Genomic DNA, 25,652 nt, shown 5'->3' with positions numbered 1-25,652 from the left:
GCCACACATACAGTAGAACTCTTTAGTATTGACATAGCCACACATTACTAAAGAGTTCTACTGTATGTGTGGCTATGTCAACTCTTAATGATCGGCTATGAAAAGCCAACTGAGATTTATTCCTGATTATTATTTGACCATGCTTGTCACTTATGAACATTTTTGAACATCTTGGCATGGTTCTGTTATAATCTTCACCCGGCACAGCCAGAAGAGGACTGGCCACCCCTCATAGCCTGGTTCCTCTCTAGGTTTCTTCCTAGGTTTTCGCCTTTCTAGGGAGTTTTTCCTAGCCACCGTGCTTCTACACCTGCATTACTAGCTGTTTGGGGTTTTAGGCTGGGTTTCTGTACAGCACTTCGAGATATTAGCTGATGTAAGAAGGGCTATATAAAATAAAATTGATTGATTGATTGACATACAGTAGAACTATATTGACATAGCCACACATACAGTAGAACACTATTGACATAGCCACACATACAGTAGAACTATATTGACATAGCCACACATACAGCAGAACTATATTGACATAGCATTATTGTAGCCACACATACAGTGAACTATATTACATAGCCACACATACAGTAGAACTCTATTGACATAGCCACACATACAGTATAACTATATTGACATAGCCACACATACAGTATAATTATATTGACATAGCCACACATACAGTAGAACTATATTGACATAGCCACACATACAGTAGAACTATATTGACATAGCCACACATACAGTAGAACTATATTGACATAGCCACACATACAGTAGAACTCTATTGACATAGCCACACATACAGTAGAACTATATTGACATAGCCACACATACAGTAGAACTATATTGACATAGCCACACATACAGTATAACTCTATTGACATAGCCACACATACAGTAGAACTATATTGACATAGCCACACATACAGTAGAACTATATTGAGATAGCCTTCTGTTGTTTGATTACACCTATTCTCTTTCCTTCATTCAAAATATTTGATGTTACTCTCCTGAATACAGTTCAGGTTATCTCTACCTACCTGCAGGAGACAACAACTCCAATGTCTTACAGAGGCTTCAGAGGCTTCACCCACTTTTAGATGTGGCCCCTCCCCATTTCTCACCTCCATATAAATGCACCTGTAGCATCAGTCTCACAGTAGACTCAGCATTCTCCAGGATCCCTCTCTCCCTCTCTCTCTATCTCACTGAAAAGAATAGAATCCAGGTAAGTGGTTTCATTTAATTGTTTCTTTTTAGTCCTATCTTACACGAATCAAAGATTTAAAAAAAAATATGAAAGATTATCAAGTTTGTCTGAATAACTGTAATTCAATTTCATTTTGAAAACAGTAAATGTATAATGACACAAATATTGAAAACTAAGTTATAATCAAAGATTGTAATTCATAAGATTATAAGATTATACATTATAATTTAAAGATCCACTTTACAGTTTTTTAGCCTGTGTTTTTTGTGCCTTAATCACCTTATCTCTATATATTTCTCTACTCATCACGTCACAAAGGAATGTTTTATTTTTTCGGATGTTTTGTCGTTGTGATGGTGGGAGAAACTCACAGAGTATTAAATGACAGAGAGAGGTTTACATGAACCCTAATCCCTATTGAACAGCCCACCCACTGGTTCAATCAACATTGTTTCCACGTCATTTTAACCATAAAACTCAATGTAATGACGTTAAATTAACGTGGAAAACTGATTTTGCAAAAAGTCCTCAACGTAAGGGAATTTTGTATTTTTTCACCCAACTCTTAACCTAAATCCAATGACAAGGTGACATTTTTAGTTGATTTCACGTTGAATTCACGTTAGCTGACAACTCAACCAAATGTAAATCCAAACTAGACGTTGAACTGACTGTCTGTCTGTTTGACATGCAAACACTAAACAATACTACTAGTGTTTTAGACAGAACATAACTCTGAACTCCTTGCTCTGAACTCATGTCTGTTCTTGTTTTTGTGATTTCTCTCATTGGTTATTGACAAGAGTTAAAAACAAGCTTTCTAACTTATTGTTTAATAAGAAAATAACAACAATAACTATCCACATAGTAATGTAAGATATGAAGGGCTTTCTGACAGTTCCTTGGAAAATCTTCTGATACCGGATTGGTCATTTACATGTTGACGATTGTATTGTGAGCTGGGATTAAGTAATTGTTGAGTGTCTCAGACAGTCTAGTAGTCATAAAGACAGTCTAGTAGTCATAAAGACAGTCTAGTAGTAACAAAGACAGTCTAGTAGTAACAAAGACAGTCTAGTAGTCACAAAAACAGTCTAGTAGTCATAAAGACAGTCTAGTAGTAACAAAGACAGTCTAGTAGTAACAAAGACAGTCTAGTAGTAACAAAGACAGTCTAGTAGTCATAAAGGCAGTCTAGTAGTAACAAAAACAGTCTAGTAGTCACAAAGACAGTCTAGTAGTAACAAAGACAGTCTAGTAGTAACAAAGACAGTCTAGTAGTCATAAAGACAGTCTAGTAGTCATAAAGACAGTCTAGTAGTAACAAAGACAGTCTAGTAGTAACAAAGACAGTCTAGTAGTAACAAAGACAGTCTAGTAGTCACAAAAACAGTCTAGTAGTCATAAAGACAGTCTAGTAGTCATAAACACAGTCTAGTAGTAACAAAAACAGTCTAGTAGTCACAAAGACAGTCTAGTAGTCACAAAAACAGTCTAGTAGTCATAAAGACAGTCTAGTAGTCATAAAGACAGTCTAGTAGTCACAAAACAGTCTAGTAGTCACAAAGACAGTCTAGTAGTCATAAAGACAGTCTAGTAGTAACAAAGACAGTCTAGTAGTCATAAAGACAGTCTAGTAGTAACAAAAACAGTCTAGTAGTCACAAAGACAGTCTAGTAGTAACAAAGACAGTCTAGTAGTCATAAAGACAGTCTAGTAGTAACAAAAACAGTCTAGTAGTCACAAAGACAGTATAGTAGTAACAAAGACAGTCTAGTAGTAACAAAGACAGTCTAGTAGTCATAAAGACAGTCTAGTAGTAACAAAAACAGTCTAGTAGTCACAAAGACAGTCTAGTAGTCACAAAAACAGTCTAGTAGTCACAAAGACAGTCTAGTAGTCATAAAGACAGTCTAGTAGTCACAAAACAGTCTAGTAGTCACAAAGACAGTCTATTAGTCATAAAGACAGTCTAGTAGTAACAAAGACAGTCTAGTAGTCATAAAGACAGTCTAGTAGTAACAAAAACAGTCTAGTAGTCACAAAGACAGTCTAGTAGTAACAAAGACAGTCTAGTAGTCATAAAGACAGTCTAGTAGTAACAAAAACAGTCTAGTAGTCACAAAGACAGTCTAGTAGTAACAAAGACAGTCTAGTAGTAACAAAGACAGTCTAGTAGTCATAAAGACAGTCTAGTAGTAACAAAGACAGTCTAGTAGTAACAAAGACAGTCTAGTAGTAACAAAGACAGTCTAGTAGTCATAAAGACAGTCTAGTAGTCACAAAGACAGTCTAGTAGTAACAAAGACAGTCTAGTAGTAACAAAGACAGTCTAGTAGTCATAAAGACAGTCTAGTAGTAACAAAGACAGTCTAGTAGTCATAAAGACAGTCTAGTAGTAACAAAGACAGTCTAGTAGTCACAAAGACAGTCTAGTAGTAACAAAGACAGTCTAGTAGTAACAAAGACAGTCTAGTAGTAACAAAGACAGTCTAGTAGTCATAAAGACAGTCTAGTAGTCATAAAGACAGCCTAGTAGTCATAAAGACAGTCTAGTAGTCATAAAGACAGTCTAGTAGTCACAAAAACAGTCTAGTAGTCACAAAGACAGTCTAGTAGTCATAAAGACAGTCTGGCAGTCACAAAAACAGTCTAGTAGTCACAAAGACAGTCTAGTAGTCATAAAGACAGTCTAGTAGTCATAAAGACAGTCTAGTAGTCACAAAAACAGTCTAGTAGTAACAAAGACGGTCTAGTAGTCACAAAGACAGTCTAGTAGTAACAAAGACAGTCTAGTAGTAACAAAGACAGTCTAGTAGTCATAAAGACAGTCTAGTAGTAACAAAGACAGTCTAGTAGTAACAAAGACAGTCTAGTAGTCATAAAGACAGTCTAGTAGTCACAAAGACAGTCTAGTAGTAACAAAGACAGTCTAATAGTCATAAAGACAGTCTAGTAGTCATAAAGACAGTCTAGTAGCCATAAAGACAGTCTAGTAGTCACAAAAACAGTCTGGTAGTCACAAAGACAGTCTAGTAGTCATAAAGACAGTCTAGTAGTCACAAAAGCAGTCTAGTAGTCACAAAGACAGTCTAGTAGTCATAAAGACAGTCTAGTAGTCACAAAGACAGTCTAGTAGTAACAAAGACAGTCTAGTAGTAACAAAGACAGTCCAGTAGTCACAAAGACAGTCTAGTAGTAACAAAGACAGTCTAGTAGTAACAAAGACAGTCTAGTAGTCATAAAGACAGTCTAGTAGTCACAAAGACAGTCTAGTAGTAACAAAGACAGTCTAGTAGTAACAAAGACAGTCTAGTAGTAACAAAGACAGTCTAGTAGTCATAAAGACAGTCTAGTAGTCATAAAGACAGTCTAGTAGTCATAAAGACAGTCTAGTAGATATAAAAATAGTACTCCATTGACGTTTATCACTCTGTGGCTGATTATTTGTTTAAATAGACAGCAGTGGTGTACCCGTTCCTTTTAGCCCATGAATGTATTGTTTCAGTTGGATTAAAATCATTAGGTATGTTGACAGACCTGCTATACTCAGCTAGGTCCTAACCTAAGGTTTATATGCCATAAATAATTATTTGCATACTGTAACAATCAATGGTGTAGTGACCTTGATCAATTTTGTCCTCTAATAATGAGGATTTCCATATTAAACTGAGCTGAAGCACCACTAGACTAGAGCCGTATTCCTTGAGGCCACAATAGTCATATGTAGTGGACACAAGTGTGTTTATTACAACAATGTTCCGACCCTCAAGTCAGGTCTTCTTCCTCTTTGTCATCTCCCACACAGAGCCGTCATGTCGTCCAGTTTCTCAGTGCGGAGCTTCTCTGTGGGCCGTCAGCCCTCTTTCTCCAGCCTGTCTCTGAGAGACAGCAGCCGTGCCCGCTCCAGAGCTGCTGTGCCTTTTGCCGCCAGACCCCTGTCCCGCTCCGCCTCCGTCAGCCATGACCTGAACGGAGTTCCAGTCACCCTGAACCTCAATGGGCAGCTGGGCAACCACGCCAACGAGAAGGAGGCCCTGCAGGGCCTCAACAACCGTCTGGCCACCTACCTGGACAAGGTGAGCGGAAGGTAGTCTAGAGGGTAGAGGTTAGAGAAGTGGTTCAGCAACCGGAGGGTCGCTGGTTCGAATCCTAGATCTGACAGGAAATCTAGTGGGGAGTGAGCTAGCAACCGGACGGTTGCTGGTGTCTCTATCCTGAACAGAGGAGGCTGGTGGGATGAGCTTAGGCGGAAGAGCTCATTGTAATAGCTGTAATGAAGTAAATGGAATGTAGTCAAACACATCAAACATATGGAAACAACGTTTGACTTCATTCCATTGATTCCATTCCAGCCATTACAATGAGCCCGTCCTCTTCTGATCCTGAATGCCATCCTGTCGTTGTACCCTTGAGCAAGCACTTTGCAAGATAATGGATAATAAGTCTGCTTCTTCTTAGGTGCGCTCCCTGGAGACATCCAATGCAGACCTGGAGCTGAGGATCAAGAAAATAATGATTGAACGCATCCCTAAAGGTCACGACTTCCAAACCATGATGACCCAGGCCCACCAGGTGGAAGAGGAGGTGGGTTCCCAATATCCCTACGTTCCCAAGATCCCTCTCTCTCACCCCATGTAACTTCCCATGCCCTTTTCTCACTGTACAATGACACTGTGTCACACTCAGTACACACATGTGGCCATACACGCGTACATGTTTACCGTGCAGGTGTAAACACACTGACTCTCTTTAATAGGAATTTAACATTAGCAGAAATAGACCCTTGTGGTTGATATATGAAAGGTAATGCTTACCCTGATCCCTGTCATTTCTCAGGTGAGGAAGAAGACACTGGAGAACGCTCGCCTCATGCTGGAGATTGACAATGCTAAACTGGCAGCTGACGACTTCAGGATCAAGTGAGCGTGTTTCTCTGTGTTTGCTACTGAACATCAGTTCAGTTTGAAGTGAAAGCGCTTCAAGCGTGGTTTGCAGATGTATGTTTAGGCTCCACACGAACGCTGCACTTAGTAGACACATATTTGAATGCATAGCGGGACTGTGTGCTTGTGTGTGTGTTTTAGTCTGTGTTTGTGCATATGTGTATGCAAGTGTCAGTTAGTCCTTCCCCTCCTCCCTCACCCCACCCCTTCTTTCAAGTTTCAAGTTTGTATACTATCTGTATGGAATACTTTAGAAATATTAGTCACCAAAGCTCTCACAATCTCTCACTTCAGAATCTCTCACTTCTCAATCTATCTCAATCTCTTCCTCCTCCTCCAGGTGGGAGACCGAGCTGTGCATGTCCCAGTCTGTGGAGAGGGACTGTTTGGCCCTGAAGAAGGCCAAGGTGGACCATGCGCAGATCATTGTTTCCCTGAAAGGAGACCTGGACAGCCTGAAGGAAGAACTCTACTTCCTCAAGAAGAACCATGAGGAGGTGAGAGGAGGTAGCTCTGTAGATCAGGGCTTTATTCATCCTAAAGCATACAAGTCAAAAACTAGAGAGAGGTCAACTCTCCTTATTAAGGATGATGGTATCCTGGCAGACAAAACTAGTTGGAATGATGTCATCAAGATGTCATTTTAACCAGTTTTGACCTCTGGGATGGAGGGGCCAGGAGTTTTTCCTCACTTCATTACGAAGCCAGGAAAAACTATGGGTCCCTAGTTATAGCCAGGTCATAACCAGACTCCAGATTTTTCCCTGGTCTCCTAGTATGGAGAGATATCTCTGACTAGAGTGAGGCAAGGATGTCTTCTGTCCCCTTTCCTCTTCTTACTGGCCATTGACCGAATGGCCTGAACTGAATGAAAGACCACTGAATCAAGTAAGTGGTCTGAGCGGGGAAGCTATAAAGGAGGGGAAGAGAGTGGTCCTCTGTTAATGTCTGCCCCAGTGGTGGTATCACTCTACATCCCCTAGGAAGCTTGGAGTAGGAACCAGCTCGGACTCTGAAACCCAACGCCGGAGGTCCCTTTGTCTTAAGTAACTGAAAGCCTGAAAGTAGCTCAGGTCTTAGATTTTTTACACAAGTCCACAGAGACCCCTCTCAGAACAGCATTGGTTCACTGGTTGCTCTGCTCTGAATAGGCACACTACAGGCCTGTGTGAAGGGATAAGTCACCTTGTCCTACTTGTATGTGGCAAGGGGCAGAATGATGTGATTGTACGCTTCTGCAGGTGTGTGTGTCTGTGTGTGTGTGACTGTGTGCCTGCGTGCGTGTGCGTGCCTGCCTCTGTGTGTGTGGGTGCTTGGCTCATCCCTTCCTGTTTTCCTAGTGTGTGTGTTTGTGTGTTTGTGTGTGTGTGTTGTCGATGACTGGCCCTAGAAGTGCTCGGTGTGTTTATAAAGCTGGGTGTGGTGCCAATGCAGTGGTGCCATATATTGAGTCTATTAAGTTGTGTATGAGAGAGAGAGAGAGAGAGAGAGAGAGAGAGAGAGAGAGAGAGAGAGAGAGAGAGAGAGAGAGAGAGAGAGAGAGAGAGAGAGAGAGAGAGAGAGAGAGAGAGAGAGAGAGAGAGAGAGAGAGAGAGAACAGTGACATGAGCTCACCTCCATCAAGTATGCATGGAGAGGATGTTAATAATGAAGAGGGTATCACCTTCTCTCGGTTACTGTGGGGTGTAGAATTCACTGACCTTCTCTCTGTCACAGTAGTGTGTAGAATTCACTGAATTTCTCTCTGTCACAGAGTGGTGTAGAATTTACTGACCTTCTCGCTGTCACAGTGGGGTGTAGAATGTCTGATATACCACGGCTTTAAGCCAATCAGCAATTCTAGTGCTGCTCTGCACACACACGCTTGTTAGCTAGCTAACATTAGCTTAGTCCAACGTTAAGCCAACTCTCGGAAGTTCAAAGACATTCAGAGTTCTTCCATAGAAGCTGCTCCTCCGTAGGTAGGACAAATGCCCAGAGCAAAATTATGGTTCTATTCAGAACGACACGATTGGAAAAAAGTTCCAAACCCTGATTGATTGATTTATTAATTGTCTCTCTGCAGGAGGTGGAGTCTATGAAGGGCTATATTGCTGCTCAGACTGTGAACGTGGAGGTGGACGCAGGCCGTGGTGGACCTGAACTGGGCACAGTAATGTCAGAGCTCAGAACTCAGTACGAGGGCATCATCAAGAAGAACAAGGACCAGGCTGAGCAGTGGTACCTCAAGAAGGTCAGTGGGGGACTGGCTGGCTGGGGACCTCAGGAAGGTCAGTGGGGTACTGGCTGGTTGGGGACCTCAAGAAGGTCAGTGGGGTACTGGCTGGTTTTGGACCTCAAGAAGGTCAGTGGGGTACTGGCTGGTTGGGGACCTCAAGAAGGTCAGTGGGGGACTGGCTGGCTGGGGACCTCAATAAGTTCAGTGGGGGACTGGCTGGCTGGGTGCATCACCATGCCAGAAACTAGACACTAGAGTTTAGTCTCTCAGGGCTGATTTGTATCATGAGATGAGTGCGTGTGACTCAAATGTTCATGCAAATCTCCCATTGCGTATCTCAAGTTACGATTCAGGCGTATCATAGTTATCATATCCAGGTGAACCCAGGTCTGGTATCTAGTAACATAGTGTTCTCAGTAACCTGGGGGTGCAGTGTGTTCAGGAACGTGTGTGGTGTGTTACTGTTTGGGGCGGCAGGTAGCTTAGTGGGTAAGAGTGTTGTGCCAGTAACCGAAAGGTCTCTGGTTCTAATCCCCGAGCCGACTAGGTGAAAAATCTGTTGATGTGCCCTTTCGCTCTGGATAAGAGCGTCTGCTAAAATGTTACTGTTTTCAGTAACCTGGGCGTGCGGTGCGTTCAGGAACGTGTGTGGTGTGTTACTGTTTTCAGTAACCTGGGGGTGCGGTGTGTTCAGGAACGTGTGTGGTGTGTTACTGTTTTCAGTAACCTGGGGGTGCGGTGCGTCCCTGTGTGGTGTGTTACTGTTTTCAGTAACCTGGGGGTGCGGTGCGTTCAGGAACGTGTGTGTGGTGTGTTACTGTTTTCAGTAACATGGGGGTGCGGTGTGTTCAGGAACGTGTGTGTGGTGTGTTACTGTTTTCAGTAACCTGGGGGTGCGGTGCGTTCAGGAACGTGTGTGTGGTGTGTTAATGTTTTCAGTAACCTGGGGGTGCGGTGCATTCAGGAACGTGTGTGGTGTGTTACTGTTTTCAGTAACCTGGGGGTGCGATGCGTTCAGGAACGTGTGTGGTGTGTTACTGTTTTCAGTAACCTGGGGGTGCGGTGCGTTCAGGAAGGTGTGTGTGGTGTGTTACTGTTTTCAGTAACCCGGGGGTGCGGTGCGTTCAGGAAGGTGTGTGGTGTGTTACTGTTTGGGGCGGCAGGTAGCTTAGTGGGTAAGAGCGTTGTGCCAGTAACCAAAAGCTCGCTGGTTCTAATCCCCGAGCCGACTAGATGAAAAATCTGTCGATGTGCCCTTTCGCTCTGGATAAGAGCGTCTGCTAGAATGTTAAAATGTTACTGTTTTCAGTAACCTGGGGGTGCGGTGCGTTCAGGAATGTGTGTGGTGTGTTACTGTTTTCAGTAACCTGGGGGTGCGGTGTGTTCAGGAACGTGTGTGGTGTGTTACTGTTTTCAGTAACCTGGGGGTGCGGTGCGTCCCTGTGTGGTGTGTTACTGTTTTCAGTAACCTGGGGGTGTGGTGCGTTCAGGAACGTGTGTGTGGTGTGTTATTGTTTTCAGTAACATGGCGGTGCGGTGCGTTCAGGAACGTGTGTGTGGTGTGTTACTGTTTTCAGTAACCTGGGGGTGCGGTGCATTCAGGAACGTGTGTGTGGTGTGTTAATATTTTCAGTAACCTGGGGGTGCGGTACGTTCAGGATCGTGTGTGTGGTGTGTTACTGGTTTCAGTAACCTGGGGGTGCGGTGCGTCCCTGTGTGGTGTGTTACTGTTTTCAGTAACCTGGGGGTGTGGTGCGTTCAGGAACGTGTGTGTGGTGTGTTACTGTTTTCAGTAACATGGGGGTGCGGTGCGTTCAGGAACGTGTGTGTGGTGTGTTACTGTTTTCAGTAACCTGGGGGTGCGGTGCATTCAGGAACGTGTGTGTGGTGTGTTAATGTTTTCAGTAACCTGGGGGTGCGGTGCGTTCAGGATCGTGTGTGTGGTGTGTTACTGGTTTCAGTAACCTGGGGGTGCGGTGCATTCAGGAACGTGTGTGGTGTGTTACTGTTTTCAGTAACCTGGGGGTGCGATGCGTTCAGGAACGTGTGTGGTGTGTTACTGTTTTCAGTAACCTGGGGGTGCGGTGCGTTCAGGAAGGTGTGTGTGGTGTGTTACTGTTTTCAGTAACCTGGGGGTGCGGTGCGTTCAGGAAGGTGTGTGTGGTGTGTTACTGTTTTCAGTAACCTGGGGGTGCGGTGCGTTCAGGAAGGTGTGTGTGGTGTGTTACAGCTGGAGACGGTGCAGAGCGAGGTGAAGGAGTCTAACGAGGCTCTGAGGGAGGCTCAGAGTGAGCTGGTGGAGAGACAACGCTTCCTACAGAACCTGGAGGTGGAGCTGGAGAGTCTGCACAAACAGGTAGGAACTAGGAACCTGTCAACTGGGGGTTGTGTTGTACTGGGGACCTTAGAATATTGTCACTCAGATCTACAGCTGGACAACCTGCACAACTACAGTATCGCTGAGATCCTTGCTCCTTTCCCCATCCATGTTATCCTTGTTGACTGTAAATATCTCTCACCTTCCTTGATGTTGGGTCAGATACACTCTTAGAAAAAAGGGTTCCAAAAGGGTTCTTTGGTTGTCCCTATAAGAGAATGCTTTTCGGTTCCAGGTAAAATAGGGTTCTTCAAAGGGTTCTCCTATGGGGAGCCAAAAAACCCAATCAAGGATCTAGATAGCACCTTGTTTTTCAAAGAGTGTAGGGATCAGTGTTATAACAACAACAACCATCCCCTGACTTGTACACACAGATTCTCTTATTTCCCTTTCTGTAATCACACACTGTATATTTGATGAGAATGTGTATCGGGTGTACATTTAATCTGCGTGTGTACATGTGTGCATGCATGTTTGTCTCGTCCACAGTTTTCTTTATCTGACTCACCCTCTCCCCCCTCAGGTGTCAGCTCTGAAGGGTAACCTGGGGGAGACAGGGCAGAAGTACAGCCTGGAGATGGAGCGTCTGCAGGCCACACTGTCCCAGCTTGAGGAGAACCTGTCTCAGCTGCGTCTGGACATGCAGGTACTTACTGGGGCTAAGGAGGTGGAGCTGTATATATATTTCCGTTTATTGTTTGTTGGTATTTCACCCCCTTTTTCTCCCCAATTTCATGGTATCCAATTGGTAGTTACAATCTTGTCCCATTGCTGCAACTCCCGTACGGACACGGGAGAGGCGAAGGTCGAGAGTCATGCGTCCTCCGAAACACAACCCAACCGAGCCGCACTGCTTCTTGACACAGTGCCCGCTTAACCCGGAAGCCAGCCGTACACCTGGCGACCGAGTCAGCGTGCACTGTGCCCGGCCCGCCACAGGAGTCGCTAGTGCACGATGTGACAAGAACATCCCTGCCGGCCAAACCCTCCCCTACCCTGGACGGCGCTGGGCCAATTGTGCGCCACCCCATGGGTCTCCCGGTCGCGGCCGGCTGTGAAAGAGCCTGGACTCTAACCAGGATCTCTAGTGGCACAGCTGGCACTGCGATGCAGTGCCTTAGACCACTGCGCCACTCAGGAGGCCCCATGTTTCCGTTGTTATTTGTAACAAATGGACTAATAAAGTTGTATTGTATTGTATTGTTTTGCAGCGCAACAAGATGGACTATGAACAGCTGCTCCGCATCAAGCAGAACCTGGAAATAGAGATCGCCACCTACAGGAGACTGCTGGAGGGAGAGGAGACGTGAGTAACCATGATGCTAATCTTTATGTGAACATTTAAAGGGAAATTTCAAAAATGTTCAACTTCATATTCATCATCTCCAGCACCACCACAACATCAACATATGTGAAAATGGCGCGTTTCTATGTTTTGTAGTGAAAAAGATAGAGGAAGATAAGTGTTTCCAATGACATCATCAGTATGCATCGTGTGATTTTAACCAATTATGAGTAGGCATTGCCCACTAATTGCCTACTAATTGTCTACTAATTGGTTGATGATGTCATTGGAAACACTTATCTTCCTCTGTCTTTGTTGGATATAATGCTATGGTCAGATGTAAATAAGGGGTGCTTAGGACTGTACAGTATATCCAGGATAGGACTACATTGTGTTTTGTTGAGTTGATTCAAACAGATAATTGTTCTTCCTGGGAATCAGCCAATTGATGACCATACATGGTAACATCTTCTGACAGTGACAATTTCCATGTATCAGTTGAAGTCATTGGGCACATTTTAACTCGCACATTCCTTTTCCGTTATTCATACAGGATTAATGAAGTCCCATCACCAAAAAGTGAGTATCAGTACATTAACTTCACTTCACTCTCACTTCCTCATTGACACAGGCTAACCTAAGCGAACATCAACACTTACTTACTCAGCAACACATTGATTGGTTGATTGTGGATGTGACCGTTCACCTGGATGGAGAAAGCTCCTTTATCAGTGTGACATCAGGTAATTCCATCCATGGCGTGTGATAAGAGTCCCCATTCATTCATGAATAGGTTATTTGCATTCTCACACAGAGAGACCTCAATTCACCTCAGCCTCTCAAATGGACTGCATGGACCCATCCTGGTCACCCATGCATCTTTCGTTTTTCTTTCTTTCTTTCTTTCTTTCTTTCTTTCTTTCTTTCTTTCTTTCTTTCTTTCTTTCTTTCTTTCTTTCTTTCTTTCTTTCTTTCTTTCTTTCTTTCTTTCTTTCTTTCTTTCTTTCTTTCTTTCTTTCTTTCCTCCCTTCTCTCTTCCCTCTGACCTTCTCCCACTCTCTATCCCTTTCTCTTGCTGTATGACTTTACTCTTCACCCACCTTCACCCGTAACTTCACCCCCATCTTCACCCTCATCTCACCTTCACCCTTACCTTCAACTTCACCCTCATCCTCACCCTGACCTCTACCCTCACTTTCACCCTCATCCTCATTTTCACCCTCAACTTCATCTTCACCCTCACCTTCACCCTCACCCCCACCCTCACCTTCACCCTCACCTTTACCCTCACCTTCACCCTCACCCACCCCTTCACCTCCACCCTCACCCTCACCTTCACCCTCAACTTCACCCTCATCCTCACCCTCATCTTTACCCTCACCTTCATTCTCATCCCCACCCTAACCTTCACCCTCATTTTCACCGAGCCTTTCATTGGTCTGAATGTTCACCAGGCTCAAGGCTTTGTTGTGTCGTAACACAATGATGATGTGATTATAGTGTTGGTTTAAACACAAGTCCAGGTGGGTTACGCTCCAAGGTGAAGTTTCCCCTAGGTACAGATTTAGTATCCACTTCCCCTCCCCCAATCCTAGTCGGGAAACTGCAAAACTGACCCAAGATCAACATCTAGGGGCAACTTTACCATACACCAAGAGGTTACACTAGGAAACGTCCCTAGGCTAGCATGTGTAGGTACTGTAGGTGACTTATAGAGTAAAGTTGAAGTACTCCGGGCCATTGGCTCGCTGAGAAAGCCAACTGCCCAACAGCTATTTACACTACAGGTTTAAAATAGGGTCAGCGACATTGCCTTATGTCAGTATCAAATGTACAACTTTGATTCTGTGCTACTTCCAACGCCCTGGCATCAAATCAAGGGGCCGTGGCCACAGACTAATGGCAGTTTCATAAACCTGCAAACAAAGCAAACGCCCGAAAAAGCGCTGTCCCTAGAAACTGCAGTAGGTGAAAATAATCCCACAAGTCTCAATGTTGTAACGGAGTGTTACTGTAGGCTTGTGACTGCTCACTGAATCAATTTGGTAGCACTTTATTTGGGGTGTACGTACAAAAGGAATTCTTAGCACATTATAAGCTATTCTTTGCTCATTCATAAGCAGTAGATATATCAGCAACAAGTTAGCAGGTTCATAGGCCGTGTTACAAACCAGAGCCTGTTGGGTTGCAGTAATAGTGTGACCCTGTGACATTCGGTAGCCCATCCTCTTCCTCTTCATCATCCTCTTCATCATCCTCTCGTTTCCCTGCAGAGGAGCCAGAGGTGCGGACCAGGAAGATAGTGAAGGTGGTGACTCAGACCATGATCAACGGCAAGGTGGTGGATGAGTCCAGCGAGGTGGAGCAGATAGAGCAGGAGGTGAAGAAGAAGTGAGAGGGGCCTCATCATCATCATCATCATCATCATCATCATCATCTTCTTCATATAGCCTCGTTATTGTTATTTTATTGTGTTATTTTTTAAATTTATTTTTTACTTTATTTAGTAAATGTTTTCTTAACTACACCTGTTGTATTCGGCGATTGTGACAAATAAAATTTGATTTGATTTGAATTGATAATTTCTCCTCACACATCGGGGTCAAGGGCCAGCTGACCCACTGACCCTCAGGGGCCTCCACTAACATGGATGTCTGTTTCATTCCCATCAGAGTGTTAGTCTTGTTCTTTTCATAGCCTCATGCATATGTCTGGATATACTATGAGCTATATAGTATATAGTATACATACAATAATATAATAATACAATAAAATGAGATATACTGGAAGTGAATGAGATGTCCTGTATGGCATCCGTTTTAGGGAGTCCCTCAGTTGTCAGATGAAACTCCCTCAGTTGTGTCCCCTCCTCTAACATGGCTGTTGTTTAATACAAGGTTTTGCTTTGTGTATTAAACGATTTATTTCTAGATTTAGGTAACAAGCAATAGACACAGTAAATATCTTTCACCTGAATTGCATTTTTTGGGGGGGTTTTCAACATGCGTTTGTGTCTGTATCTATAAACTTCTGTAAGGTCTGAAATAAAGGTTAATCTTTTAGTCAAAGCTGGTATTATTTTCTATTTTATTTTGATTTATCATCATGAAGTATCCAAAATACTGCTTACATGTTCAAAAACGATCAACCACACTCTACAATGCAAGACTTATTACATCCAACACATTCCACATGCACTCAAGAACACATTTTATGTATTCTACACACACTCTAAATATTATATGTAAAACCACGAAACGACCCTGTCTACTACGTAGCATGATGAGCACAATAACACGTCAGTGGAGATAATTGATCATTAATAATAATAACAGATAATTGTGCCTGTTCATGTGCGTGTGTGATGACTGCTATGTGCAGTAGGTAGGCATGCATACAACCCTGCAAAGTTACCTTCATGTTGAGCCTAAACGTCTGTCTGACAGCTCTGATAAATGCTCCAGTCCTATTCATCCATCATAGCAGTTAGCTAATCACACATTGTAACGATGAAAGGTTAGTAATACAATTTGATTAGATTTGATGTGCTTATTGTACTTATGGTCTTTAATCAACTTTAACGTTGAAGTCAAATAGTGACCTCCTGGATATCTTTCACCAGAATACTTTAACTTGTAGTCAGAGACATTTAGTAACTGCTGTTTGGACATAGAGGTGCCTGCACAGCAATTAGTGGACACAGATGTTTAAAGGCAGACTGCCATGCAATCTCTGAACAACGAAGTCATCGATTTGATGTCTCTGTTAATCTTTGCGTTGGAAAAAACATTAGGTGTTCATCAAGTATAGAGGGTGTTATTTCTGGTTTTGGGTTGTGTCTCTTTCACAAATGTGAGGTATGAGACTCAGGTGCCATCTAAATTATATGTTTTACTAAATTACTGACTGACTGACTGGCAGACAGCTTTTACTATGACTAGTTCACGACCTCCATCAACTGCAAGTCAACTGAGTCAAAAAACTGTGTTGCTGAAATACATTGTAGTGAATGTAAAGTAATGTGTTGCTGTAGCTACACAGATGTAATTACATAATCATTACCTGCAAAAACCATTATGCTGTCACCTTGGCATCAGTTATTTATGTGAAGGTAATCTGTGAAAAGCCGAAAATGTGTGTAAATATGTGGTGGGAGAGGGCAATTGTATTTAAGTATGTGCTATGTAAGTATGTGTATTTGTAGAAGCGTATGCATTTTGTTGTTGTTTCTGTCCGGGTCTGTGTGGGTCTGTGTGGGTCTGTGTGGGTCTGTGTGGGTATGGGTATGTGGGGTGGGTCTGTGTGGGTCTGTGTGGGTCTGTGTGGGTCTGTGTGGGTCTGTGTGGGTCTGGGTATGTGGGGTGGGTCTGTGTGGGTATGGGTATGTGGGTGGGTCTGTGTGGGTATGGGTATGTGGGGTGGGTCTGTGTGGGTCTGTGTGGGTCTGTGTGGGTCTGTGTGGGTCTGTGTGGGTCTGTGTGGGTATGGGTATGTGGGGTGGGTCTGTGTGGGTATGGGTATGTGGGGTGGGTCTGTGTGGGTATGGGTATGTGGGGTGGGTCTGTGTGTCCCTGCCTGCCTGTGTCTGTACAGTATGCTTGTATGATCATCTATAGTCATGTATGGTCATTTATGTGTGCTTTGCTTCAAAAGCTCTCCATCAACACAGGGGAGTGGTCCCAGTCAGACATTGATGGGAGTGGTCCCAGTCAGACATTGATGGGAGTGGTCCCAGTCAGACATTGATGGGAGTGGTCCCAGTCAGACATTGAGGGGATTGGTCCCAGTCTTCTTGGGAGGTGATTGTCTCTCTGGTTACTAATCACTGTCACATTAACAATTATTGGAAATATGAGTGTCTGCTGGTCTTTCCCTCTACTGTACCATCCTCAACCTGCCTAGCCACACGGGCTGAGGAGACCAGGGTGGTTTCCCTCTACTGTACCATCCTCAACCTGCCTAGCCACACGGGCTGAGGAGACCAGGGTGGTTTCCCTCTACTGTACCATCCTCAACCTGCCTAGCCACACGGGCTGAGGAGACCAGGGTGTTTTCCCTCTACTGTACCATCCTCAACCTGCCTAGCCACACGGGCTGAGGAGACCAGGGTGTTTTCCCTCTACTGTACCATCCTCAACCTGCCTAGCCACACGGGCTGAGGAGACCAGGGTGTTTTCCCTCTACTGTACCATCCTCAACCTGCCTAGCCACACGGGCTGAGGAGACCAGGGTGGTTTCCCTCTGCTGTACCATCCTCAACCTGCCTAGCCACACGGGCTGAGGAGACCAGGGTGGTTTCCCTCTACTGTACCATCCTCAACCTGCCTAGCCACACGGGCTGAGGAGACCAGGGTGTTTTCCCTCTACTGTACCATCCTCAACCTGCCTAGCCACACGGGCTGAGGAGACCAGGGTGTGTGTGGGACTTTCCCAGCGACAAACCCTCTAAGCTCCCTGACACACATCAGAACAGGGGACTGACTGATGAGGGTGTTTCTCCTTCCTTCCGTCCTTAATAACGGACACTTTCAGAGATCTGTTAAACCCTACTATTGGCATGGCGTGAGCTGAGGCAGACTGATAGGCAGAGGCCTGTGTGGCAGCCAGACGTAGTACAGGAGAGATTCCGTCCCACTCTCATTCACAAGTTTATGATAGACAGACTTCTATGACAGATGTCTATGACAGACGTCTATGACAGACGTCTATGATAGACCTCTATGACAGACGTCTGTGACAGTCTATCATGAACTTATGGATGAGAGACAGACAGACAGACAGACAGACAGGTGTGTTCCAGGAGACATTATAAACATGTACACGCCACCTGTGTGTGCAGTCGTGTGTGACACACCTGTCCTAAGGAGATGTGTGTGTCTGGCTGATGCACCACGACATGAGACTCTGGAAGCCTTATTGACGAGCCAGATTAAGGCCTGTATAATGACTGTGTAGTAATGTTTGGCAATGACTGTTATCACTATTATAGTGGTGATGAACAACACCTTCAATTGTCTCTCTGTCTGGGTTCTGCCTACAATGGAGTTTCTCCATAGGTCAGATAAGGTCTTGGAGGTCTGAGGCTATCGTTGTTTCTTAAGAGGTTCCAGTCAACAAATGAGACTATAGTTAATACAATATATCATTAATCTTCAATCCCTAGTCCCTATATGAAAGGAATTAATTACTATAGCTTGACCCAGCTTGTCAAAGCTGTAATGCTGACCAGACATTTCTGTTATACAACTCAACAGTTGCAGTACAACAGACATAGAGAAACAGGTCTCTGCATGCTTTCTCCACAAGCATTATAGTCTGGGTCCTATTAATCTACTGGACCGCTAACGATGGGGAAAATACCTAAAGTGTGACCTCAAACACAATACCTTATTATCTTGGTGAGTAATGTCATTTTTGTCGACATAGCAAACCTAACGATCTGTGTTTGATCTGGATGAGAGTTTTCATGAGTCATACGCTTTTGCTTGTCTGTCTGTCTGTCTGTCTGTCTGTCTGTCTGTCTGTCTGTCTGTCTGTCTGTCTGTCTGTCTGTCTGTCTGTCTGTCTGTCTGTCTGCCTGCCTGCCTGCCTGCCTGCCTGCCTGTCTGTCTGTCTGTCTGTCTGTCTGTCTATCTATCTATCTATCTGTCTGCCTGTCTATCTATCTGTCTGCCTGTCTATCTATCTATCTGTCTGCCTGTCTGCCCGCCTGTCTGCCTGTCTGTCTGTCTGTCTGTCTGCCTGTCTGTCTGTCCGAATAGGGAGTTCCGATGATTAGGAACCTATTACTTAGGATTAGCTATGCCAAAGCAAACACCTAGCTTTTGTAATAGGTAATTACCATGTAATAAGGATATGTGAAAACATCCCCAAAGTATTAGAAAACAAAAACAAACCATAGAACGGTCTTGTAATTCACTCGTGCTTGGCAATACTGTACCAGAGAATGTTTTTATCTGGAAATACATCGAGACCCATTAAGAAGGCGTCATCATCATCACAACTTTGGGAAAGACCATGGTCACAACAAAAGGATCAACATGAACTTTAAACTTAACAGTGACCTAACCTTGTTGAATGAGACAGAGGAGAATCATAAGATCCCACACAAGGATTTACCTGAAGGGGTGGCTGGACACAATGTCTCATACAGTTGAGTATTTTAGTATTTTATCAGGATCCCTATTAGCGGCTGCGTTATTACTCTTCCTGGGGTCCACAAACATACATTAAGTACCAGACATTGCCAGAAAAAAACTCTAATGCCAGACATACTCTAATGCTACACTACTTTAACGGCACAAACTAGATCCAGGGGAGGTACACTTGTGTAGTGTAAATAGTTGGATCTAGATTCAAATCTGTCTTTAAGAGATGTCTCCCACACTACCTCCAGAGGTCTACACCACATACCCCCCTCTGAGTGGTACAGTGTAAAGATAACGGCGCTCCCACAACACGTTACCTTAACACTAGCACATTAGAGGCTGCTGCCTATATACATAGATTAGAAATCACTGGCCACTTTAATAAATGGAACACTAGTCACTTTAATAATGTTTACATATCTTGCATTACTCATCTCATATGTATATACTGTATTCTATACTATTCTACTGTATCTTAGTCTATGCCGTTCTGACATTGCTCGTCCATATATTTATTTATATATTCTTAATTCCATTGCTTTACTTAGATTTGTGTGTATTGGGTATATGTTGTGAAATTGTTAGATATTACTTGTTAGATATTACTGCACTGTCAGAGCTAGAAGCACAAGCATTTCGCTACACCCGCAATAACATCTGCTAAACACGTTTATGTAACCAATGGCATTTGATTTGGTTTGATTTGATTTAACTACCTTAATACCAGTAGACAACATGTTTGCTCTGTTAGCCAAATTGAAAATTAAAGTCTGGGGCCTCCCGAGTGGCGCAGCAGTCTAAGGCTCTGCATCGCAGTGCTAGAGGCGTCACTACAGACCTGGGTTAGATCCCAGGCTGTGTCGCAGCCGGCCGCGACCGGGAGACGCATGAGGCGGCGCACAATTGGCCCAGCGTCGTCCGGGTTTGGCCGGCCGGGATATCCTTGTCCCATCGCGCTCTAGTGACTCCTGTGGCGGGCCGGGCGCATGCACGCTGACTTCGGTCGCCAGTTGTATGGTGTTTTCTCCGACACATTGGTGCTGCTGGCTTCCGGGTTAAGCGGGCAGTATGGCTTGGCAGGGTCGTGTTTCGGAGGACGCATGGCTCTCGACCTTTGCCTCTCCCGAGTCCGTAAGGGAGTTGCAGCGATGGGACAAGACTGTAACTAACAATTGGGGAGAAAAAGTACAAAAATACATTTTTTAAAAGGCTTTTAAAATAGCCACACATTTGTGAATCATTGCATTAATCAGGTGTGAAACACTATATGTAATGTGGTTTAGATGAGAAGCTCCTGTATACTTTGAATTGCTATCCTTATTTTGTTTGTCTATATACTATGGTATTTACGGTATAATAGCTGCACTCACATGAAGCAGGAATGTGCCTTTGGCCACACCACATCCAAGGCTAATGTAAACAGAAAAGTTGCAAATCTAATGTTGAAGAGAGATAGATCTCACTAGACGTATTTTACTAATGTAAATCCACCCAGGTGTGTTGTTGAGGCCCTTACAGTACCAGTGAGTCAGTGGCTGAGAAGCTTGTGAGAGGCTGACTGGATTGAGACAGTCCCCCCTAAAGTGGAGAAAAGTCCTAATCGTTTGTCCATGAAATCATTATACACTATGATCCCAGGTAGATCCTAACAGATCTAATGAGGTCTGGTGGATTGTTGAGATCAGGGAAAGGTCAGGAAGAAGTAAACTTAGTATTGGTCCCTTCAGGGTTGTGTCATCGTTGTTGGACTGTTTGACTCCCACTATTACCTCAAGGGACAGCTCTCCAACCCAGTCCCAGCTGACCTATAAAGGTATATATATTCTACAGCCTAGTCTGACTACACAGATTGAGGAAATGTTTTTTCACAAAAGTAGTGGAATATTATTCACAAATGTAAATTATCTTCATCAGGCTTCCCTAAGCTGAGAACATTGTGTAGAGATTGTTTTGAAGTCTGTGAAAGTTTGTATGGTAAATCTACAGTCTCGTCTGAATACTCAGATAGAGGAAAATGCATGTTTTTAAACGAGACGAATAATCTATATTCACAAAGATAGTGTAGCATTCACATCTTGAATATGTCTGTAAGCCCCAGGGCAAGACAGTTACTGTAGCATCATCAGACTAGGCCAGTTACAGGGTTTGCTCCTTCAAGCCATTAGCTCCTTGAGGAATATACTTCATCTATTCTTGTCAGAGAAACAATCAAACTTCTCCGGTTGTTGTCAGAACAACAAAGGCATTTTTGACTAAAAGAGAGTTGGGTTTTGATGTTCAACCACAGCCATGATTAGCCTACATGGACAGCTGTGCTCCCGATCCCATAGCCACCTGTTTGACCAGCGCTCATCTTGACCAACTATGACATTAGTTTGACATTAGTCTTGACCAACACTGTATTATGGTGAGCTGCGTGGTCTTGACTCTTGACCGTGAACAAAGGCTCCTGGGATAATAAGATTATAGTCTGGCACTTTCTCTCTGAGCAAACATCAATGACACTAAGTGTAGTTTGAGTAACACTCTGTCACAGAAGAGACTGGTTTGAGCAACACACAGAGGTTCCGTCCCCGTCCCCACCCCCACCCTGCTTCTGTTCCCTCTCCCACACACTCTGACTGGAAGAGGACTGCAATGAACTGTTATTTTCCTGGCTGCTCCTTACCTAGACTACATATTTTCCTATAATGACACACTGTAGGACAGCCTCAAACCAGGTGCATGACTGGTTTCAGACGAGGAAAGGCAAGGAAGCAATGCTTGGTCTAACACAGTTAGGTTATGGTCAAGTGAGGGCAAACATGAGTATCAAACAGCTACGTTATTTTCTATCTGTAAATGGTATTCTTAATGTTAATCAATACGGATTCAGACCTAAAGATAGGATTACTTCGGCTACCATGCTTGTTGTAAATGATATTGAAAATGCATTAGATGGTAGAAAGAATTGTGCTGCCATGTTTGTAGACTTTTCAAAACCTTTTGATACTGGGAAAGGACTGCAATGAACTGTTATTTCCCATGGCAGCTCCTTACCTAGCCTACACACCCTGGCAGCTCCTTACCTAGCCTACACACCCTGGCAGCTCCTTACCTAGCCTACACACCCTGGCAGCTCCTTACCTAGCCTACACACCCTGGCAGCTCCTTACCTAGCCTACACACCCTGGCAGCTCCTTACCTAGCCTACATATTTGCCTTTATGTAGAACATCTCACAGAGCTCTCTGAAATTAGATGTTCTGGTCCCCCTGGGTCAGTTCAGAGAAATCTATGTTGATAAATGTGTCTGTTTTGCTTAATATTTTTTTTTTTATTTTTTTTATATTTTCAGGGCTCATCTGAAAAAGAGAACCTACTCAACTTCTGTCAAAATATAATTGGAAAGAAATGATAAGAATGCTTCAGGGGATATACTGTAGCTTAGTGGTTAAGAGCGTAGTGCCAGTAACCGAAAGGTCGCTGGTTCTAATCCTCGAGCCGACTAGGTGAAAAATCTGTCGATGTGCCCTTGAGCAAGGCACTTAACCCTAATTGCTCCTGTAAGTCCCTCTGGATAAGAGCTTCTGCTAAAAATAAAAATATTATTAAAAGAAATATAGCCCTAAGGCAAATTCTGCAAGAAAAATAATTAAGTAAATGATAGACTGAGATGTATATATACATTCCTCGTAATCATCTAAATCTAATTTTTGTGAATCAAGCAGAGATATATTGTAGGGACTCAGTGTGTCTCTCTCATCTGGTGATGGTAGACATTTACAGCAGACAGTTGATCATTGGCTTGCCTCAATGTCTGCTCTATTGTTTATGTGTGTGTGGTTGCTCTCTAGTGGTGAAACCTTTACGTGAGAGCTGATAAATTATAAAACAGTTACTTTTACAACTTTTGTTATTTCATCATATTCCATACCGTGTATTCATTCGGTCGATTAAATTATAAAAGACAAAGGTAAGTTGGGTGAATTGTCTTCAGTACCTGTAGGCTAACTGTGTTGTAAAACTAGGTTACAGGAGTGACATATGATGAGGAATAATTATATCATGATCTGAGAATTAAATGAGAGCCACATAAGCTGGAACACTTTTAGAAACTCAGCGCATATCAAACATATCGTAGGAATTACATAATATTAACGTTAGCGTTCTCATCACCAGTCTGAGGGCACTACGGCATTTCAGCATGCGCTACTATCAAGCGCTCCTGCGCACAATAAACGAAGTGCTTGCGTTTGGAACGCCCAGGAAACCGGAAGTGATTCGCGAGCGACTCTTTTTTTGTGAATGAGTGGTGTCGCTTGATGATACTTCAGCGATGCGGAGATGATTACAGACATTTGTCAGCCTACACAATTATAGACACAATATAATTCGTCACCCACCCTAGGCTACGTATTCAGGAGAAGGAAGAAGAGTAGACTAGGGACTCTACTTCATACTCATATCAGGCGAGTTTGAAATATGCACTCTCTTCTGCTGCATCATTCAACTACAACAATACACCGTCTGTAATTCATGACCAGATTGTTATCGAACCAGATTGTTTAGTTTTTAATTTTCGGACATACAGTAGCACTCGTCATGAAGATACGAGATCCCCACTTGAGAAAAGCACATTTTCAGTCATTGACTGGCCTATAACCGTATAGATAAATAAAATAGCTCTTCAATCAATCAATAAAATATATATATATTTACAAGAAAAATACGTTTTTTGTCATATAGAGTAGGCTTGGAAGGTACCTCATAAACAGTAATAACTATGTAATGTTGATGTTATAACATTGTAATTACAGAAAGAGAAGAGCACCACCACCATGTCATCTTCCTTCTCAGACACACTCCAGTTCCGTTTCTCCAGCCCCGCCCACGATGACTCCATCCTGCAGAAGATGAGCCAGCTGAGAGAGGATCGACGCTTCTGTGACGTCACCCTCGTCCTCGGATCGGGGTCGTTCCGCTTCCCGGGTCACCGGGTGGTCCTGGCGGCCTCCTCTGCCTTCCTCCGGGACCAGTTCCTGCTGCACGAGGGGAGCCGGGAGCTGCTGGTGACCGTGGTGCCCAGTGCGGAGGTGGGCCGTCGGCTGCTCCTGTCCTGCTACACAGGCCACCTGGAGGTCCCTCTGAGGGAACTGGTCAGCTACCTGACGGCAGCGAGCGCACTGCAGATGAGCCACGTGGTGGAGAGGTGTGCCCAGGCCATCTCTCAGTACCTGGACCCCACCCTGGCCCACCTGAAGCGGGAGAGGAGCCCAGAGACTGAGGGGACCCCTCCACCACCACCAGACAGCGTTAAACGCCAACCCAGCTCAGCATGTCTGGACGAGGGGGAGATGGAGGGGGAGACCCAAGAGGACCCAGAGGACAGGGACCACAGCCTGGACTCAGAAGACACTCTGGACAGTGTCCACATGGTACACACTAACAGCCCGTACCCTTACAGCCCGTACCCTTACCCGACGGGCGCCCACAGACGCAAGCAGCGCCCGCCCACGCCATGCAGAGAGTACAGGAAGAGGACCTTCTCTCCAGCAGGAAGTCCTGCCCACAGCAGGTCAGGACTGGCTGACAGCTCCCAGGATCAGGAAGTGGGCGGGGACTCTGGAGAGGACATATACATGCTTGCTGCTCGTCACATGCAGGGGGTTGGGGGCGGGTCTCCCGAGTCCTCCTTCGGGGTTCTGACGGGGGCAGAGTTTTCGGGACTGGGATCGGAGATCCTCCTACAGAGACCCTACCTGTGCAGGAAGTGTGACCGAGTGTTCCACCACCTGGACAGCTATGTGGGACACATAAAGGAACACAAGCTCTACCCGTGTCTTCTCTGTGGGAAGAGCTTCAGCCAGAAGAGCAACCTGACCCGACACATCAGGGTTCACACAGGGGTCAAGCCCTTCCAGGTGAGTGGAACACACCCCTCCACCCTTACAGTGTTTAAAGCACTTTGAGCATCATGACAAGCTCCTGCGGCCACATATACTAAAATGTTTGTATTTTAGTATTGTTTGTATGTAATGTATTGCAATCTGCTTTGGATGTCACTGTCTGCTAAATTGTATATATTATTATTTTATTACTGTATTATTATTCCAGTGCCCGCTTTGCCACAAGACCTTTTCCCAGAAGGCCACGCTGCAAGACCACCTTAACCTCCACACAGGGGACAAGCCACACAAGTGCAACTACTGCGCCATCCACTTCGCACACAAACCAGGCCTCCGGCGCCACCTCAAGGACATCCACGGCAAGAGCAGCCTGCAGAATATGTTTGAGGAGGTGGTGTGAGCCTGGGAGCTGCTGGACTACTGCAGCAAGAGACTTCTGAGTTAAGCATACCAGTGCCTAAATTAAAACGACAAAGAATTAGAACTACAAAGAATTAAAACAAAAAAGAATTACAACCACAAAGAATTACAACTTTAAAGACAAAGAGGAAACTAGTGTAAATGAATTGCACTCAATGTGT

General features: G+C 44.3%; 2 protein-coding genes across 2 annotated transcripts; both read left to right on the top strand.

The window, feature by feature from the left end:
* Positions 1-1,175: 1,175 nt before the first annotated feature.
* Positions 1,176-14,479, top strand: LOC121574306 (keratin, type I cytoskeletal 18-like). Its single transcript, XM_041886919.2, has 11 exons — positions 1,176-1,228; positions 5,019-5,289; positions 5,672-5,797; positions 6,050-6,132; positions 6,497-6,653; positions 8,222-8,389; positions 10,605-10,730; positions 11,275-11,397; positions 11,963-12,057; positions 12,590-12,615; positions 14,310-14,479. Exons 2-11 carry the CDS (start codon positions 5,026-5,028, stop codon positions 14,429-14,431), a joined length of 1,290 nt encoding a protein of 429 aa, XP_041742853.1. The 5' UTR covers positions 1,176-1,228; positions 5,019-5,025; the 3' UTR covers positions 14,432-14,479.
* Positions 14,480-23,484: 9,005 nt separating this feature from the next.
* On the top strand, positions 23,485-25,652 carry LOC121574305 (zinc finger and BTB domain-containing protein 26-like). The gene is made up of 3 exons (XM_041886918.2): positions 23,485-23,634; positions 23,983-25,086; positions 25,280-25,652. Exons 2-3 carry the CDS (start codon positions 24,004-24,006, stop codon positions 25,469-25,471), a joined length of 1,275 nt encoding a protein of 424 aa, XP_041742852.1. The 5' UTR covers positions 23,485-23,634; positions 23,983-24,003; the 3' UTR covers positions 25,472-25,652.

Source organism: Coregonus clupeaformis, chromosome 9, assembly GCF_020615455.1.
Source record: "Coregonus clupeaformis isolate EN_2021a chromosome 9, ASM2061545v1, whole genome shotgun sequence".
NCBI lineage: Eukaryota > Metazoa > Chordata > Actinopteri > Salmoniformes > Salmonidae > Coregonus > Coregonus clupeaformis.
Note: the sequence above shows the minus strand (reverse complement) of the source record. Positions and strands in the feature narration are given on the sequence as shown.

Bases quoted from the DNA above. Each gene is read 5' to 3' on its own strand.
- LOC121574306 (XM_041886919.2), top strand. From the start codon at position 5,026: ATGTCGTCCAGTTTCTCAGTGCGGAGCTTCTCTGTGGGCCGTCAGCCC. The intron at 8,390-10,604 runs GTCAGTGGGGGA...GGTGTGTTACAG, and splicing joins AGCAGTGGTACCTCAAGAAG to CTGGAGACGGTGCAGAGCGA. The intron at 12,058-12,589 runs GTGAGTAACCAT...TTATTCATACAG, and splicing joins CTGCTGGAGGGAGAGGAGAC to GATTAATGAAGTCCCATCAC.
- LOC121574305 (XM_041886918.2), top strand. From the start codon at position 24,004: ATGTCATCTTCCTTCTCAGACACACTCCAGTTCCGTTTCTCCAGCCCC. The intron at 25,087-25,279 runs GTGAGTGGAACA...TTATTATTCCAG, and splicing joins CAGGGGTCAAGCCCTTCCAG to TGCCCGCTTTGCCACAAGAC.